The 15542-nt window shown below is 41.1% G+C and overlaps 1 protein-coding gene and 1 non-coding gene across 12 annotated transcripts in view; one reads left to right on the forward strand and one right to left on the reverse strand.

Annotated features, from left to right (window-relative positions):
- The window catches only part of RBM39 (RNA binding motif protein 39), a 39187-nt gene that overhangs the window by 5880 nt on the left and 17765 nt on the right, over nucleotides 1-15542 (reverse strand). For all 11 annotated transcript variants that reach the window (XM_054467727.2, XM_054467730.2, XM_054467729.2 and 8 more), the window contains 5 exons: nucleotides 15282-15434; nucleotides 12292-12429; nucleotides 7272-7337; nucleotides 4697-4901; nucleotides 3522-3599 (listed from right to left, as the gene is read on the reverse strand). In XM_054467727.2, the coding sequence (XP_054323702.1) occupies nucleotides 3522-3599; nucleotides 4697-4901; nucleotides 7272-7337; nucleotides 12292-12429; nucleotides 15282-15434 (640 nt within the window). The remainder of the gene's footprint in view (nucleotides 1-3521; nucleotides 3600-4696; nucleotides 4902-7271; nucleotides 7338-12291; nucleotides 12430-15281; nucleotides 15435-15542) is intronic.
- On the forward strand, nucleotides 6997-7096 carry LOC129022201 (small nucleolar RNA U13). The gene has a single exon (XR_008496287.1). It is a non-coding gene; the product is annotated as a small nucleolar RNA U13 (small nucleolar RNA).

Below are 15542 nucleotides of genomic sequence, written 5' to 3' on the forward strand. Positions count from 1 at the left end.
TTCCACATCTCAAGTGAATTCCACTACACTACTATACAGCTGGGAATAATGGGAAATGGGGAAAGGGAAGCACACCGGTCAGAAAATGAGTGAAAAACCCTGATCTTGAGAATTCAATTCCAAGTACTTGGGAAATACAAGTATTTATATTTTTAGTGGCCATAGTACTCAACACTTTAAAAGGATATTATAAAATTGTAAATACTGCACATCAAAAAGCTATAACAGTTTCAATGATTTCCCAATTTAGGAAGAACATCACCATTGGGAAATACGCCATTCCAACAGTATGCATATATTATTTTTTTAAGGACTTTTCCAAGATTTAACTTGTCAAATCTAGCCCATAATGGGGCAACTTGATTATTGATTTCCTGGCCTAGTGTAAAAATTTAGCAAAGCAGACATAAAAATCTCTGGAGTTTTCTTAAAAGCTATGAAGTTTAGGAAAATGAAAACATCTAATCAGTATTAAAAATAAGAGGGATGTGACCAGTATATTTTCTCATATAATCGTTAAGATTTCTACAGTGGACGCCATCTTAAAGCTGCTACAGAGTGAAACAATAGCAAGTCTGAACAGTAAGTCTGCCACAGTGCTATAATGCTCTCTTGAAGTTCTTTTTATAGAAATATACAACATCAAAATTTTGATTCAGTAACCTGATTTTCATTAAAATTTGATTCAACTGCAACACTTTATTACCACATATATGGGTTTCTTGCAACATGGGCAAAAATGTACAGGGATCTGCAGCCCAAGTTATATTGCGATAAAATACCTGGGTCCTAGGTGCTCAAAATTGGCATCTCAGGGAGCTGAAGAAATGTAACTGGTGTATACTGAAGGAACTTGAAGATATGACCATGTGAACAGTGTCAATAAACTTTAAATAATAACAGAATTTGTCTTTTTTTTCCTAAAATGGGAAAAAATGTATAGATATCAGAAATCCATGCTATTTTGTCTATCAACCCAATCCTAATTTCAAAAATGATTTGTCATATCATTTGTGACAAAGTAAAAAATAAAGCATGGGTTTCATAAAGATAAGGACTCTAACCTATTTTAGAAAGGGCCTATCAAACTGGCAGAATAAAATAATGTGGATATAGTGATGACCCATCCCTAGTTTTACCCAATAGCTTTAAAAGACTTAGGGGACAAGCACCTCAAACACAATAAACACTCAACAATTTTATTTCAACAAGTTATATGTAATATTTTAATGACCACCATCTGGAGAAAAATATCCAGTTACACAGATATTCACCCAAAACATGAGTGTTATTAATGCAGAAGAAATTTACAGCAAGTCTAATAAAACAGAATGATCTTTAAAATCATCTCTACCACCAGCACTAAAAAAGGGAATGTAACTAGATACATAGATAAAGGGTAGGGACACTATTGTCAGGAATCCATATGGAGCTTTAGGATTTCAGCTGACTACATTCAAACAATCTTAATATAAATTACATGATGAGAAAGTACCCGAGAGGTACATTCATACATAATAAAAGAAATAAAGGCTAAAGGTAGAACTGATATTTAATAGTGGATAATCTTCAGTTATCCACTCTTATAATAACTGAAGATATTAAGAGCAAATCAACATATCTGATACAGCATCCAGGGTGTAAGAAAATTGTCTATAAATGACCCCTTTGTCACTGTATCAATTCCCTGAAGGCAAGAAGAAATCTTTCACCACCCTTTAGTGGAATACCTAGAACATGAACTAAAAATTTTCTAAATTGTCAAAGAACAATATGAACAATGAGAAACAATACAGGTAAACAGTTTTCTGGTTAAAAAAAACCTTTCAAACTGTAATAATAAGGTATAATTCTCTAGGTAATGAGTTTACTATCAATTACAGCAAGTAGCAATCGACAATTATTCACTGTGAAGGATCAAATAGCTAACACTATAAGCTCAAAATAAATTATGTATTAATCCAATGGAATAAAGGTACTTGAGGAGAAATCAAATGACTGTTAAATACACAAATGCCTTACTGGTTCTGATTCTTGTAAGTATAAACTGGCTTCGCTGTCAGAAATTCTAGGGAGTAACTGCTTGTCAAATTTCAAGATAAGTCATACAATTTATAGAAAGGAAATGAAACCAAAGGCAGGTTTTCTAAAGGTACTCACACACTTAAGAACAACCACTAAGAAGGCAAAACAGTGAAAAAATAAATGTAAACACAAAAATCATCTTCTACTTTAATTGAATATTGAGCTTTCAATCTAGAAGAAAATCAGGAAGCAACCACAGTACCTCTTCATACATTCAGATGCGGTACTACCAGGGTCTAAAATATATCTTCTCAGTTACAGTCTCACTTCGTATATATATAAGGTCAAAGGACCAGCCAGGTGAGGGGGCTCATGCCTGTAACCCAGGATTTTGGGAGGTCAAGGCAGGCAGGTCTCTACTAAAAATACAAAAATTAGCTGGGTGTGGTGGGAAATGTCTGTGATCCCAGCTATGTGGGAGGCTGAGGCACCAGAATTCCTTTAACCCAGGAGGAAGAGGTTGAGCCACAGAGTGAGACTCCATCCCCCACCAACAAAATAACAAAAGGTTCCTCTTATAATGTTCTAAAAGCATGTCTTTGACATTTCAAAATTAGATCCTATCCTATCTCCTAGATTTGGGTCAATGTAAAAGTTACAGGTAATTAAATTAAGAAATGAGGGCCCAATGCAGTGGCTCACATCTGTAATCCCAGCACTTTGGGAGGCCAAGGTGGGCGGATCACTTGAGGTAAGGCGTTTAAGACTAGCCTGGCCAACATGGTGAAACCCCATCTCTACTAAAAATATCCCTGCTACTCGGGAGGCTGAGGCACAGGAGGCAGAGGTTGCAGTGAGCCGAGACTGCACCACTGCACTCCAGCCTGGGCAACAGAGCAAGTCTACCGTTATCCGGGAAAAAAAAAAAAAAAAAAGAGGGGTTGGGGGGCGCAGGGGAGTGAGTGTTTTAGAGTGTTTTATGAACTAAATCCCTTTTTACACAATTGTAAAAACGTCAATTCACCCCTTTTCCTGTTGCCTCCAAAAGTTCCATCTCCCAATTCATGATCTTAAATTTTTATGTACTATAAAGAAAAATAACTGTCTCAACACTCTTACTACTACAATAGTTTTAAGTAAAGCTTTTTTAAGTGCCTCTGGTATTTTCTGAATTCAAATATTACAAATATTTTTTTGATCAAACAATATACACTTTGTAGTATTCAATAAAACTGATATATTTTTAAAGAAACTTATGTCAATGAATTTCGACTAAAAACCGGGGTGCAGGGTTTAAAATTGTCCTGACAGCTCATTTTGATGCATGGTTAATTCTACCCTACATCTCCACTTCCTTCAATAGAAGACTACAAACTAACAGGCTATAAGTACTTGATGAATTGAATTCTCAGTAAGTCCTTTTAAATGTAAAAATTTGGAAAATTTTCGAATTAGATGAAAAAACGATTTAAAATTAGAAAAGATTCAATTCCTACCTGCCACAGCACCAAATGCCAAAGAGCCACTCATCTGTAGAGCTTGCTGTGCTGCTGGTGGAATCTGCAAACCTGTACCTGTAAAAGAATAGTCTTAAAGTTCTTACTATGTTGAGAGCAGAGAAACGAAGTTTCCTGGGTCATTAATATCATGATCACTTCACTAAAATAAATTGCAAGGAGGGCCGAGTGTGGTGGTTGACGCCTGTAACTTAGCTAGCACTCTGGGAGGCCGAGGGAGGTGGTTCACTTAAATCCCAGAGATCGAGACCAACCTGGGCAACAATTGTGAAACTCCATCTCTCTCTCTTTTTTTTTTTTGAGACGGAGTATCGCTCTTGTTGCACAGGCTCTTGTTGCACAGGCTGGAGTGCAATGGCGCAATCTCGGCTCACTGCAACCTCCCCCTCCCAAGTTCAAGTGATTCTCCTGCCTCAGCCTCCTGAGTAGCTGGGATTACAGGCATGCGCCACCATGACCGGCTAATTTTTTATTTTTAGCAGAGACAGGGTTTCTCCATGCTGGTCAGGCTGGTCTCGAACTCCTGAACTTAGGCGATCCACCCGCCACGGCCTCCCAAACTGCTGGGATTACAGTTGTGAGCTACCGCACCCGGCAGAAACCCCATCTCTTAAAAACAACCAACCAACCAACCAACAAAAAAAAAAAACAAAAAAAAAACAAAAAAAAAACACAGAAATTAGCCAGGCGTGGTGGTGGTGGTTTGCAACTGTTAGTCCCAGCTATTTAGAGATTAGGGTGGGAGGATGGCTTCAGCCAAAGAGGCAGAGGTTGCGGTGAGCCAGGATCGCACAACTGCACTCCAAATTGGGCAACAGAGCCAGACCCTGCATCAAAAAATAAGAAATTACAAAAAGAAAAACTTGTAACATTATAATAGCTGCAACTAAATTTATTCCTAAGTATGACATATAAACATTACATAAAGGAAAAGAAATCTTGCAAATTATGCTGTGGCGTTCAAAACACATAATATAGATTTCCATACATTAATACAAGGCACATAATCTATAAAATAATATGCAGTGTGACCAAGGATAACGCCAACTACAAAATAAGATAAAACCTTTCTCCCTTTCTTAGTTTACATGGCTACCTTTCTTTTCCACTACAATACCCACAGTACATCATTCATAATAGCAAGAAACACTTACCCTCTGCAAGTCTTGCCATTAACTGAAGACGACCAGTTGTTCCCAAATCAATTCCAGTCCTTTCCAGTTCATCACTGTCCAAAAATGAACTAGCACTCGAAGCATCAGTACGTTCAGTAACATGACCAACTTTCATTGGTCTTCCTGCTAGTTCAAATCCATTAAGTTGTTCCAAAGCCTTTTTGGCACATTCTGAGTCAGAAAACTATATGATGGGGGAGGCAAGGACAGGAGACAGTGCTTTAATTTTTAAAATATAAACTATATTTAAAAATATATTTATACTTTTAGCATATTCAATAATTACTCCTGAATACTAAGGTAGAAATTGCAAGCTGTAAGAAGCAAACACAACATACATGACGACAACGCTAGCTAATTCAAATTAGGCTTGTTGATGTGGTAGTTTAAATAAAAGATATTACAAGTAATGACAGCTTTATATTTGAGAACATGGGGATTGTGGTTAGAAAATGTGAAAACTCGCTGGGTGCAGTGGCTCACACCTGTAATCTCAACACTTGGAGAGGCCGAGGCAGGCAGACCATCTGAGGTAGAAGTTAGTACTTTTCTAAAAAAAATGTGCCCAGGGACAAAATAGTCAATATAATCCTCATACATAAAACACTAAATACTTCATACACAAGCAAATAAATATGTAACTTGATATAAATTACATATGTATAAAATTTTGGTTTACACATATACCCACAATGGCTTATTTGGAGAAAAAGAAAAGGTGGAAAATACCCACACTAAAGTTACTAGAATAAAAAAATAAAATTGGTGAGCTATGTTTCATAAATTTTCTCCTTTCACCAGTTCATTGACGTACTTAACAGCCTAATGACCAGTAAGTTAAACAGATTTGCTATCAACATAGCAACAGGCTTACATTTTATTGAAATGTAGATATAAGCTAACAATTTTAATTTCCTGATAGAGTTATATAATGTACTTTAAAAAATACTATGTTTCCAGGACCTTAAAAGGTTACAGAGCTCACACATCTGAAAAAAGTTCCACCATGTATATGAGTTTCATATACATGAGTGGCACCATCTCGGCTCATTGCAACCTCCGCCTCCTGGGTTTAGGCAATTCTTCCTCACCCTCCCTAGATGCTAGGATTATAGGCACCCGCCACCACGCCCAGTTAGTTTTTTATATTTTTAGTAGAGACAGGGTTGCACCATGTTGGCAGGGATGGTCTTGATCTCCTGACCTCAGGTGATCTACCCCTCTCAGCCTCCCAAAGTGCTGGCATTACAGGCGTGAGCCACCACGCACAGCCCAAAAACACTTTTGACGAGACAATTCTGGTCTTGGTTGTGAGGTATGTACATTAAAAAAAGGATCTTAAGTAAAAAAGAATCGTTAACAGACCTTCAATTATTTAACTGTTAAGAATGTGTCAAAAGGTTATCAGAGATGGACGTATAAAACATTCAATTATATGAATAGCTGGCTGACCCCTATATATATATATAGCATATAGTAAAGGATAATCGGATAATATGAACACAGTAATACAGTTTGGATCCTTGTCCCCTCTAAACCTCACGTTGAAATGTGATCCGCACTGTGGAAAGTGTGACTTGGCAAGAGGTATGACAAGGCAGATCCCTCATGAATGGCTTGGTGCACTCCCCCTGCTAATGGGCGAGGGTCCTTGCTCTGTTACTTCACAGGATGTCTTCCTCTCTCTTCCTCTCCCTCTCTCCAAGTGACACACCTGCTCCTCCAAGCAATAACCACAAGTAAAGGCTTTGCGAAGCACGAGTAACAGCTTCCTGACGCCACCACAGAATCTGAGCAGCTCTTAGTATCATGTTTGCATGGCCTGCAGAACCTAATAAACCTATTTTCTTAAATTATTTTATATTTATTTATTTTTAGCTTTATTTTTTTTTCGAGGCAGAGTCTTACTCTGTTGCCCAGGCTGGAGCACTGCAGCACAACAGCACAATCTTGGCTCACTGCAATCTCCATATCCTGGGTTCAAGCAATTCTCCTGCCTCAGCCTCACGAGTAGGTGGGATTACAGTTGAGCACCACCATGCTCGGCTAATTTTTGTATTTTTAGTAGAAACAGAGTTTCGCCATGTTGGCCAGGCTGGTCTTGAACTCCTAATCTCAGGTGTCCACCCGCCTCGGCCCCCTAAAGTGCTGGGATTAGAGGCGTAAGCCACCGCGCCCGGCCACAAAAACTAATTTAAAGCACTTGAAAATATTAAACATGCCACCTTCCCCACCATTATTAACTATTATTGTACTTCTACTATGCAACTTGGATCAAAAAATTTTAGGAGTTCCTAAGTGTGATGATTTGGTTTTCACATTCATGTGTGAGCTGTGCCTGCCTTTTGTTACAAGGGCATATTACCCTTTGCTGTGAAAAAAACTTTTTTGATCAGACACAGAGGCTCAGTCCTGTAATCCCAGCAGTTTGGAAGGCTAAGGTGGGACATCACTTAAGGCCAGGAGCTAGAGACTGATCTGAGCAACATAGCAAACGTAGTTAAAAAAAAAAAAAAAAAAAACCCTAAGTAATATAATTATGGTAATTACTTACTGTAATAAATCCATATCCCTTGGATCGACCAGTTTCACTGTCCATCATCAGCTGGATACTTTCAATCTATAATTGAAAAGCATAATTACTATAACTCAAAAGCAGAGTACAAAACTACTTTATTCTCTGAGACATGGTTTTAAAAATCTACCAGTCTCCTCATCCTCCAAAATAGAAGACTTATCAGAAAACCTCATCACCAAGAAGTCTTTTTAAAGTCTAGAAACTATAATTTTATAATTAAAATGAAAAAAATTAGGCTGGGCATGGTGGTCGGCACCTGTAATCCCAGCATTTTGGGAGGCTAGGGAGGCGGATCACCTGAGGTCAGGAGTTTGGGACCAGCCTGGCCAACATGACGAAATCAGGTCTCCACCAAAAATACAAAAATAGTCTGGGCTTGGTGGCGCATGCCTGTAAGCTCAGCTACTTGGAATGCTGAAGCAGGAGAATCGCTTGAACCCGGGAGGCAGAGGTTGCAATGACCCCAGAGCACGCCACTGTACTCCAGCCCAGACAACAGAGCAAGACTTGGTTTAAAAAAAAAAAAAAAACACACAAACTCTAGAAACTTCCCAAGCGAGAAATTATGCACTGGGGAGCAGAGGGGAGAAAAAAAATTATGATTTTAACCTAAGATTAATTTTTATATCAATACTAAACCAATGAAAACCAGAAATCCTTCGTAAATTACCATTAGAAGGTAGAAACAAAAATCAACGTTTCCTTCCCACTATGCTAAAAACACCAAGCAGTAATTTCCAATTATACCAGACAGAATCGTAAAAATGGAATAACTAGAAGTTATTCCAATGAATTTGGCGATATACAATGAATTTGGCAATAACTGCACAATTCTGTCAACGGTACTAACTAAAAACCATTGAGTTTACGTTCAATCAGTGAACTGTAACACAATCTCCCAATTTAGCTGTCCATTAAAAAAAGGTATGAAAAATTAAAACAGAGCATCCAGCCAGGTGGGTTGGCTCAGGTCTGTAATCCCAGCACTTTGGGAGGCAGGAGGATCCCATGTTAAGGAGGTGGACGCTACACAGTGAGCTTGCATCATGCTGTTGCACTCCAGCCTCAGTCACAGAGGAAGACTCTGTCTCAAACAAGGAAAGAACTTTTTTTTTTTGAGATGGAGTCTCGCTCTGTCGCCCAGGCTGGAGTGCAGTGGCGTGATCTTGGCTCACTGCGAGCTCTGCCTCCCGGGTTCACACCATTCTCCTGCCTCAGCCTCCTGAGTAGCTGGGACTACAGGCACCCGCCACCACGCCCAGCTAAATTTTTTGTATTTTTGGTATAGACGGCGTTTCACCGAGTTAGCCAGGATGGTCTTGATCTCCTGACCTCATGATCCGCCCACCTCGGCCTCCCAAAGTGCTGGGATTACAGGCGTGAGCCACTGCACCCAGCCCAAGGAAGAAACTTTTAATGTTAAGTATATTTTACCAAAATTTTAAAAAAGAGATGGAAAGTTTATTTGCTAGTATTTGCTAAGCCACAGAAAGTCTATGGAAGGATGTAAAAAAAAAGAAAGAAAAAAAAAACACAACAGGTAAGGGCTGCCTCTAGATAAGGGGTAGTTGTGGATGAAGTGGGGCTATGATACAGATAAGATATTCTAGGAGCATTAGTTAGCAAAAAATAAACAATATAAACATTTAGGCTGGGCTCAGTGGCTCACACCTGTAGGTGTGAGCTGACGTGGGCAGACTACCTGAGCTCAGGAGTTCGAGACCAGCCTGGGCACCACGGTGAAACCCTGTCTCTACTAAAACACAAAAAATTAGGTTGGGCTCGATGACTCATGCCTGTAATCCCACATTTTGGGAGGCCGAGGAGGGTGAATCACCCGAGGTCGGGAGTTCGAGACCAGCCTGACCAACATGGAGAAAAACCCTGTCTCTACTAAAAATACAAAATTAGCAGGGTGTGGTGGCGCATGCCTGTAATCCCAGCTACTTGGGAGGCTGAGGCAGGAGAATCGCTTGAACCTGGGAGATGGGGGTTGCGGTGAGCTGAGATCATGCCATTGCACTCCAGCCTGGGCAACAAGAGCGATACTCCATCTCAAAAAAAAAAAAAAAAAAAAGCCAGGCATGGCGGCATGCACCTATAATCCCAGCTGCTAGGGAAGCTGTAGAAGAATTGCTTGAACGTGGGAGGCACAGGTTGCAGTGAGCTACCGCACTCCAGCCTGGGCGACAGAGCAGGACTCAGACTTCAAAAAAAATAATAAACTAAATAAAATAAACCTTTAAAAAGGGCTTCTTATTAAAGCTGCTACATTATGTTTACTGGAGTTGGGCACTTAATACATACTAATTTTTCTAGGGCAAAGGTAAGCAAACTACATATACCCCATGAACCAACTCCAGCTTGACTTGTTTTATAAATCTTTCTCCTGTCTGAGCCTCCAGAGTAAGCTGGAACTACAGGCATATGCCACCCAAGACCGGCTAATTTTTGTATTTTTAGTAGAGAAGAGGTTTCACCATGCTGGCCAGGCTGGTCTCGAACTCCTGACCTCAAGTGATCCACCTGACTCAGCCCCCAAAAGTGCTGGGATCACAGGCATGAGCCACTGTGCCCGGCCCATACTCAATTTCTTAATAGCTTACAGCTGTTTGGAAGAGAGTTGAGTACTTGCAACAAGACCATATGGCACTGAAAACCCAAAATGGGTCCGGGCACAGTGGCTCACGCCTGTAATGACAACACTTTGGAGACCGAGGCGGGTAGATCACCTGAGGTCAGGAGATCGAGACACCAACCTGACCAACACACCAAAAATTAGCTGGGCATTGTGGTCAGAACCTGTAATCCCAGCTACTCAGGAGGCTGAGGCAGGAGAATCAATTGAACCCAGGAGGCGGAGGTTGCAGTGAGCCAAGACTGCACCATTGCACTCCAGCCTAGGCACAAGGAGTGAAACTCCCATCTCAAAATTTAAGAAACAGTTTGACAAATCATACTCTAGAGTAATAAAAATAATTTAAATATCAACTGTTTCCTGATGTTCATTTTTATATGGTACACAGATTTCTCAAATATCCATGGTTATTCTTTTTCTTTTCTTTCGGAGACACTCTGGCGCTGTTATCCAGGCGTGACCTCGGCTCACTGCAATATCCGCCGCCCGGGTTCAAGTTGACTCTTCTGCCTCAGCCTCCTAAGTAGCTGGGATTAGAGGGATGCGCCACCACACCCACCTAATTTTTCTATTTTTAGTAGAGACAAGGTTTTACCACGTTGGCCAAGCTGGTCTCAAACTCCTGACCTCAAGCGATCCACCTGCCTCAGCCTCCCAAAGAGATGGGATTACAGGTGTGAGCCACTGCACACGGCCGGTGAATATATTTTTAAAAGTTAAATTTTATTTGTTCTATCTAGCTCCTTTTAAATTTATGCTTTTTGCTAAAATTATTGAGTGGAAAAGGTTCATTCCTCACAGTGACAGGACAGTCTTGGAAACTGTCTCTCCTTAACACAGAACTAGCTGGACACTCTTGGTTTAGGTAGATAGCACAAAGTCCTCTAGAACAAAAGCCAAGCTACTCTGATTGAGCTCAAGACCACAATGCCAGACACAAGGCCTCGTGGAGCCTGGGAAGCAGATCAAGTTGGTTCCTCACTTTGCCATGTAACAGCTCATGTGGCCCCAACTGCTCTGAACGTCGTTTCTCCATATAGCACATAATGGCATGTCAACCTCCACCTAAGATCCATGTTACTGATAGAAAAGTCAATGGAGGCCAGGTCCAGTGGCTCACACCTGTAATCCCAGCATTTTGGGAGGCCGAAGCAGATCACCTGAGGTCAGGAGTAGGAGACCAACCTGGCCAACATGGTAAAGCCCTGTCTCTTAAAAAAAAAAAAAAAAAAAATAGTCGAGCGTGATGGCAGGCACCTGTAAACCCAACTACTCAGGAGGCTAAAGCAAGAGAATCACTTGAACACAGAGAGGAGGAGTTTGCAGTGAGGCGAGATTGTGCCACTGCACTCCAGCCTGGGCAACAGAATAAGACTCTGTCTCAAAAAGTCAATGGAGAAAGTACCAGAGTGGATCAGAATTGGGTCACATACTGTTAGGCAGAACAGCCTTGCCAGAGGGACATTCACTCACTGAAGATTTCAACAGACAGAAAAAGGGCAAATCTAATCAGGATACCAAGGCCTGGAACTGAGCACATAACCAGTGAGACAGAGTAAAGTCTTTTTAATTTCTTTTAAGATAAGAGTCTCGCCAGGCTGGAGGACAGTGGTGCCATCTCAGCTCACTGCAACCTCTGCATCCTGTATTCAAGCAATTCTGCTGCCTCGGCCTCCTGAGTAGCTGGGAACACAGAGACGCACCACCACGCCCAGCTAATTTTTGTATTTTTAACAGAGACGTGGTTTTACCATGTTGGCCAGGATGGGCTTGATCTCTTGATCTCATAATCCACCCACCTCGACCTCCCTTCCAAAGTGCTGGGGTTACAGGTGTGAGCCACCGCACCCAGCCAACAGAGAAGAATCTTAAGATATTCAACTTTCTTTTAAAAACAATCTTTTAAAAAAATCCTACTAAAAAATAATAGTCTTTGTATGATTTAACAATTTTCTTTCTTTTGACACAGGATCACACTGTTACCCAAGGGAGAGTGAAGTGGCATAATCATGGCTCACTGCAACCTTGAAATCGTGGGCTAATGTCATCCTCCTGCCTCAGCACCCCAAGTAGCTGCGATTACAGGCATGAGCCACCATGCCCAGCCAACGTGGACTTTTTATTAACTCTAATACCCATTATGCATTTCACATGGCATTATGAATAACAGTAACATTCTTTAAGAATCTATCAAGTGACCTATTTTAATCTGTTGTCACAAAAATTTTTATATAAAACCAGCCCTTATCCTCTTAATATTAACCTCACAGAAAAATAACAAAGCAAGACATACAGAAATTATGTAGTTGTACTCAGATCAACAACCTACTGAAGATTCATTGAAGAACCTGGACTTACCCTTCCAAAAGGCTCAAAGATCCCACGAAGCATATCTTCAGTTATGTTGAAGTGTAATGAGCCCACATAAAGCCTCATAGGTCCAGCACTTCCCTTTTGTAAATTGTTTGCCATTGCTGCAGCTCTGTTTTTTTCTGCCTAGAAGACAAAATACACGTCACACAGAGATAATACACAGCAGTTTAAAGACATACACCTCCCATTTGCATAACAACTAATGTCAAAGTTTAGAGTGATAAAAATACTACCCTACGTAAGTCAGATACTACGTATCAACTTAATAGGAGGCATCTAGAATATGCAAAATTCAGAGAGAGGAAGTAGATTACATTTTACCAAGGGCCTGCAGGAAATTAGGGAGTTACAGCTTCAAGAGTAGTTTTTGGCCGAGCGCGACGGCTCACACCTGTAATCCCAGCACTTTGGTAGGCTAAAGCAGCCAGATCACAAGGTCAGGAGATCGAGACCATACTGGCTAACACAGTGAAACACCATCTCTACCACAAATACAAAAAATTAGCCGGGTACGGTGGCAGGCACCTGTAGTCCCAGCTACTCGGGAGGCTGAGGCAGGAGAATGGCATGAACCCGGGAGGCAGAGCTTGCAGTGAGCTGAGATCACACCACTGCACTCCAGCCTGGGCAACAGAGTGAGACTCCGTCTCAAAAATAAATAAATAAATAAAAAAGAGTGCAGTTTCTATCTGAGATAATGAATACTTCTGGAAATGATTAGTGGTGATTATTATTCCATCATTATAAATGTAATTAATAGCACTGAACTGTACACTTTAAAAATGGTTAAAAAAATGGTTAAAACGCCAAATGTGTGTGTATAAAACCACAATGAAAATAATTTTATTTATTTAGAGTTTTTTTTTTTTTTTTTTTGAGACACAGTCTCACACGATGTTGCCCAAGCTGGTCTTGAACTCCTAAACTTAAGTGATCATCGTTCCTTCTCATCTACTAGAGACTGCCAGGGACTACAGCACACCCCACATCGCACCCTACTTATTTTAGAATGTTTTCAGAGTATATGCCAGTCACATATAAAGTAAGCAGGCTGGCCGGGCGCAGTGTCTCACGCCTGTAATCCTAGCACTTTGGGAGGCCGAGGAGGACGGATCACGAGGTCAGGAGATCAAGACCACCCTGGCTAACACGGCGAAACCCAGTCTCTACTAAAAATACAAAAAAATTAGCCGGGCGTAGTGGCAGGCGCCTGTAGTCCCAGCTACTCGGGAGGCTGAGGCAGGAGAATGGCGTGAACCCGGGAGGCGGAGCTTGCAGTGAGCCAAGATCGCCCCACTGCACTACAACCTGGGAGACAGAGCAAGACTCCGTCTCAAGAAAAAAAAAAAAAAAAAAAAAGTAAGCAGGCTACATTTCACACCTAAAATGAATCATGAACCTACATTCTGACAACAATCTTAAGATGCATTCTGATACCACAAACACTAAATACAGAGAAAAATGCTTCCTGGAATTGTTAGACACAACCAATATTCACTAAAACACTCTTGAGATTGGTATAACCAAACATACAGTTGTTTGTGATAAAATAAGGTGTATATGCCATAACATAAACTGTATCACCAAGCAAACATTTTGGGTCAGCTGTCATCCCTCCATAACCAAGATCTCCTCAAAAAAAAAAAAAAAAAAAAAAAAGTTGTCCATTTGCATTCTAACACAGGCTTCTCTTGTAACAAACTAGAGTACATTGGGTAGTACTGCTCTACAACAGGTTGTTGCATGAATTAAAAACCTCACTTAATATGCTACTTCTCAGCCCTGGGTCCGGCCAATCCACACCCAGCCACTAAGTTTGTCTTCCAACATAGGAAATAATTTGAGTAACTCTTTTTTCTGAGACAGAGTCTTGGTTCTTGTCGCCCTGGCTGCAGTGCAATGGCGTGATCTCGGCTCACTGCAACCTCTGCCTCCTGGGTTTAAGCAATTCTCCTGCCTCAGCCTCCTGAGTAGCTGGGATTACAAGCGCCTGACACCATGCCCGGCTAATTTTTGCATTTTAGTAGAGACAACGTTTCACCATCTTGGCTAGGCTGGTCTCGAATTCCCGACCTCAGGTGATCCGCCCGCCTCAACCTCCCAAAGTGCTGGGATTACAGGCATGAGCCATCACGCCCAGCCGAAAAACTAAAATACTAAATGCTGTCAAAGTGCTGTGTGGCTCAAGTGATCCTAATACTTCAGGAGGCCCAGGCCAGAGGATCACCTGAGCACGACAGTTTGAAACCAGCCTGAGCAACATGGCAAGACCCTGTTTCTTAAAAAAAATTTCAAAATTAGCGGGGAGTGGTGGCATGCACCTGTAGACCTAGCTACTCAGGAGACTGGGGAGAAAAGACTGCTTGAGCCCAGCAGGTCAAGGCTACAGTGAGCTGTGATTATCTCACTGCACTCCAGCCCTGGTAACAGAGTGAGACCCTATCTCAAAAACAAGGGCAGGTGTAGTGGCTCACAACTGTAATCTCAGCACTTTGGAAGGCTGGGGCAGGTGGATCACCTGAGGTCAGGAGTTCAATACTAGCCTGGCCAACATGATGAAACCCCATCTCTACTAAAAACACAAAAAGTAGCCGAGCGTGGTGGCAGGCTCCTGTAATCCCAGCTACTCAGGAGGCTGAGGCAGGAGAATCGCTTGAACCCGGGAGGTGGAGGTTGCAGTGAGCAGAGATCATGCCATTGCACTCCAGCCTGGTGACAGAGCGAGACTCCATCTCAAAAACAAAACAAAACAAAGGCAAAATCATTACATTTCAAACACAAGGAGAAACAACAGGACGACAGTCTTGAGAAAACTATATCAACGTTAATAAACGCAAAGTTAAAAAAAAAAAAAATCCTGAGAACATCCGACTCAACTAATGAGTAGCAGTCACAGAACACAACAACACTATACCATGCAACAGGAGGCTTTCAACACCATCAATAATCAAACTCTTAACCAAGAAAAAAATTACCTGTGATGCCTGTACTATGATTGGCACGCCTAAAACTCGTTGGCCAGTTAATCCTATTGCTAGAGGCACTGAGCTAACATCGACGAACTCCACATAAGCAATTCCCTTGGAACGTCTTGAATTTCTGTCAGAAATCATCCTCACATCTCGAACCTAGAAAGAAAACAGTTCTGTTTGTGCAACCATCCATTGTAACACATGTAGAATTATTTCAAGAGACATTAATGTTGAAGGATGAAGATATTTTTAAGAATTTAATTA

Source organism: Pongo pygmaeus, chromosome 21 (assembly GCF_028885625.2).
Source record: "Pongo pygmaeus isolate AG05252 chromosome 21, NHGRI_mPonPyg2-v2.0_pri, whole genome shotgun sequence".
Taxonomy (NCBI): Eukaryota; Metazoa; Chordata; class Mammalia; order Primates; family Hominidae; genus Pongo; species Pongo pygmaeus.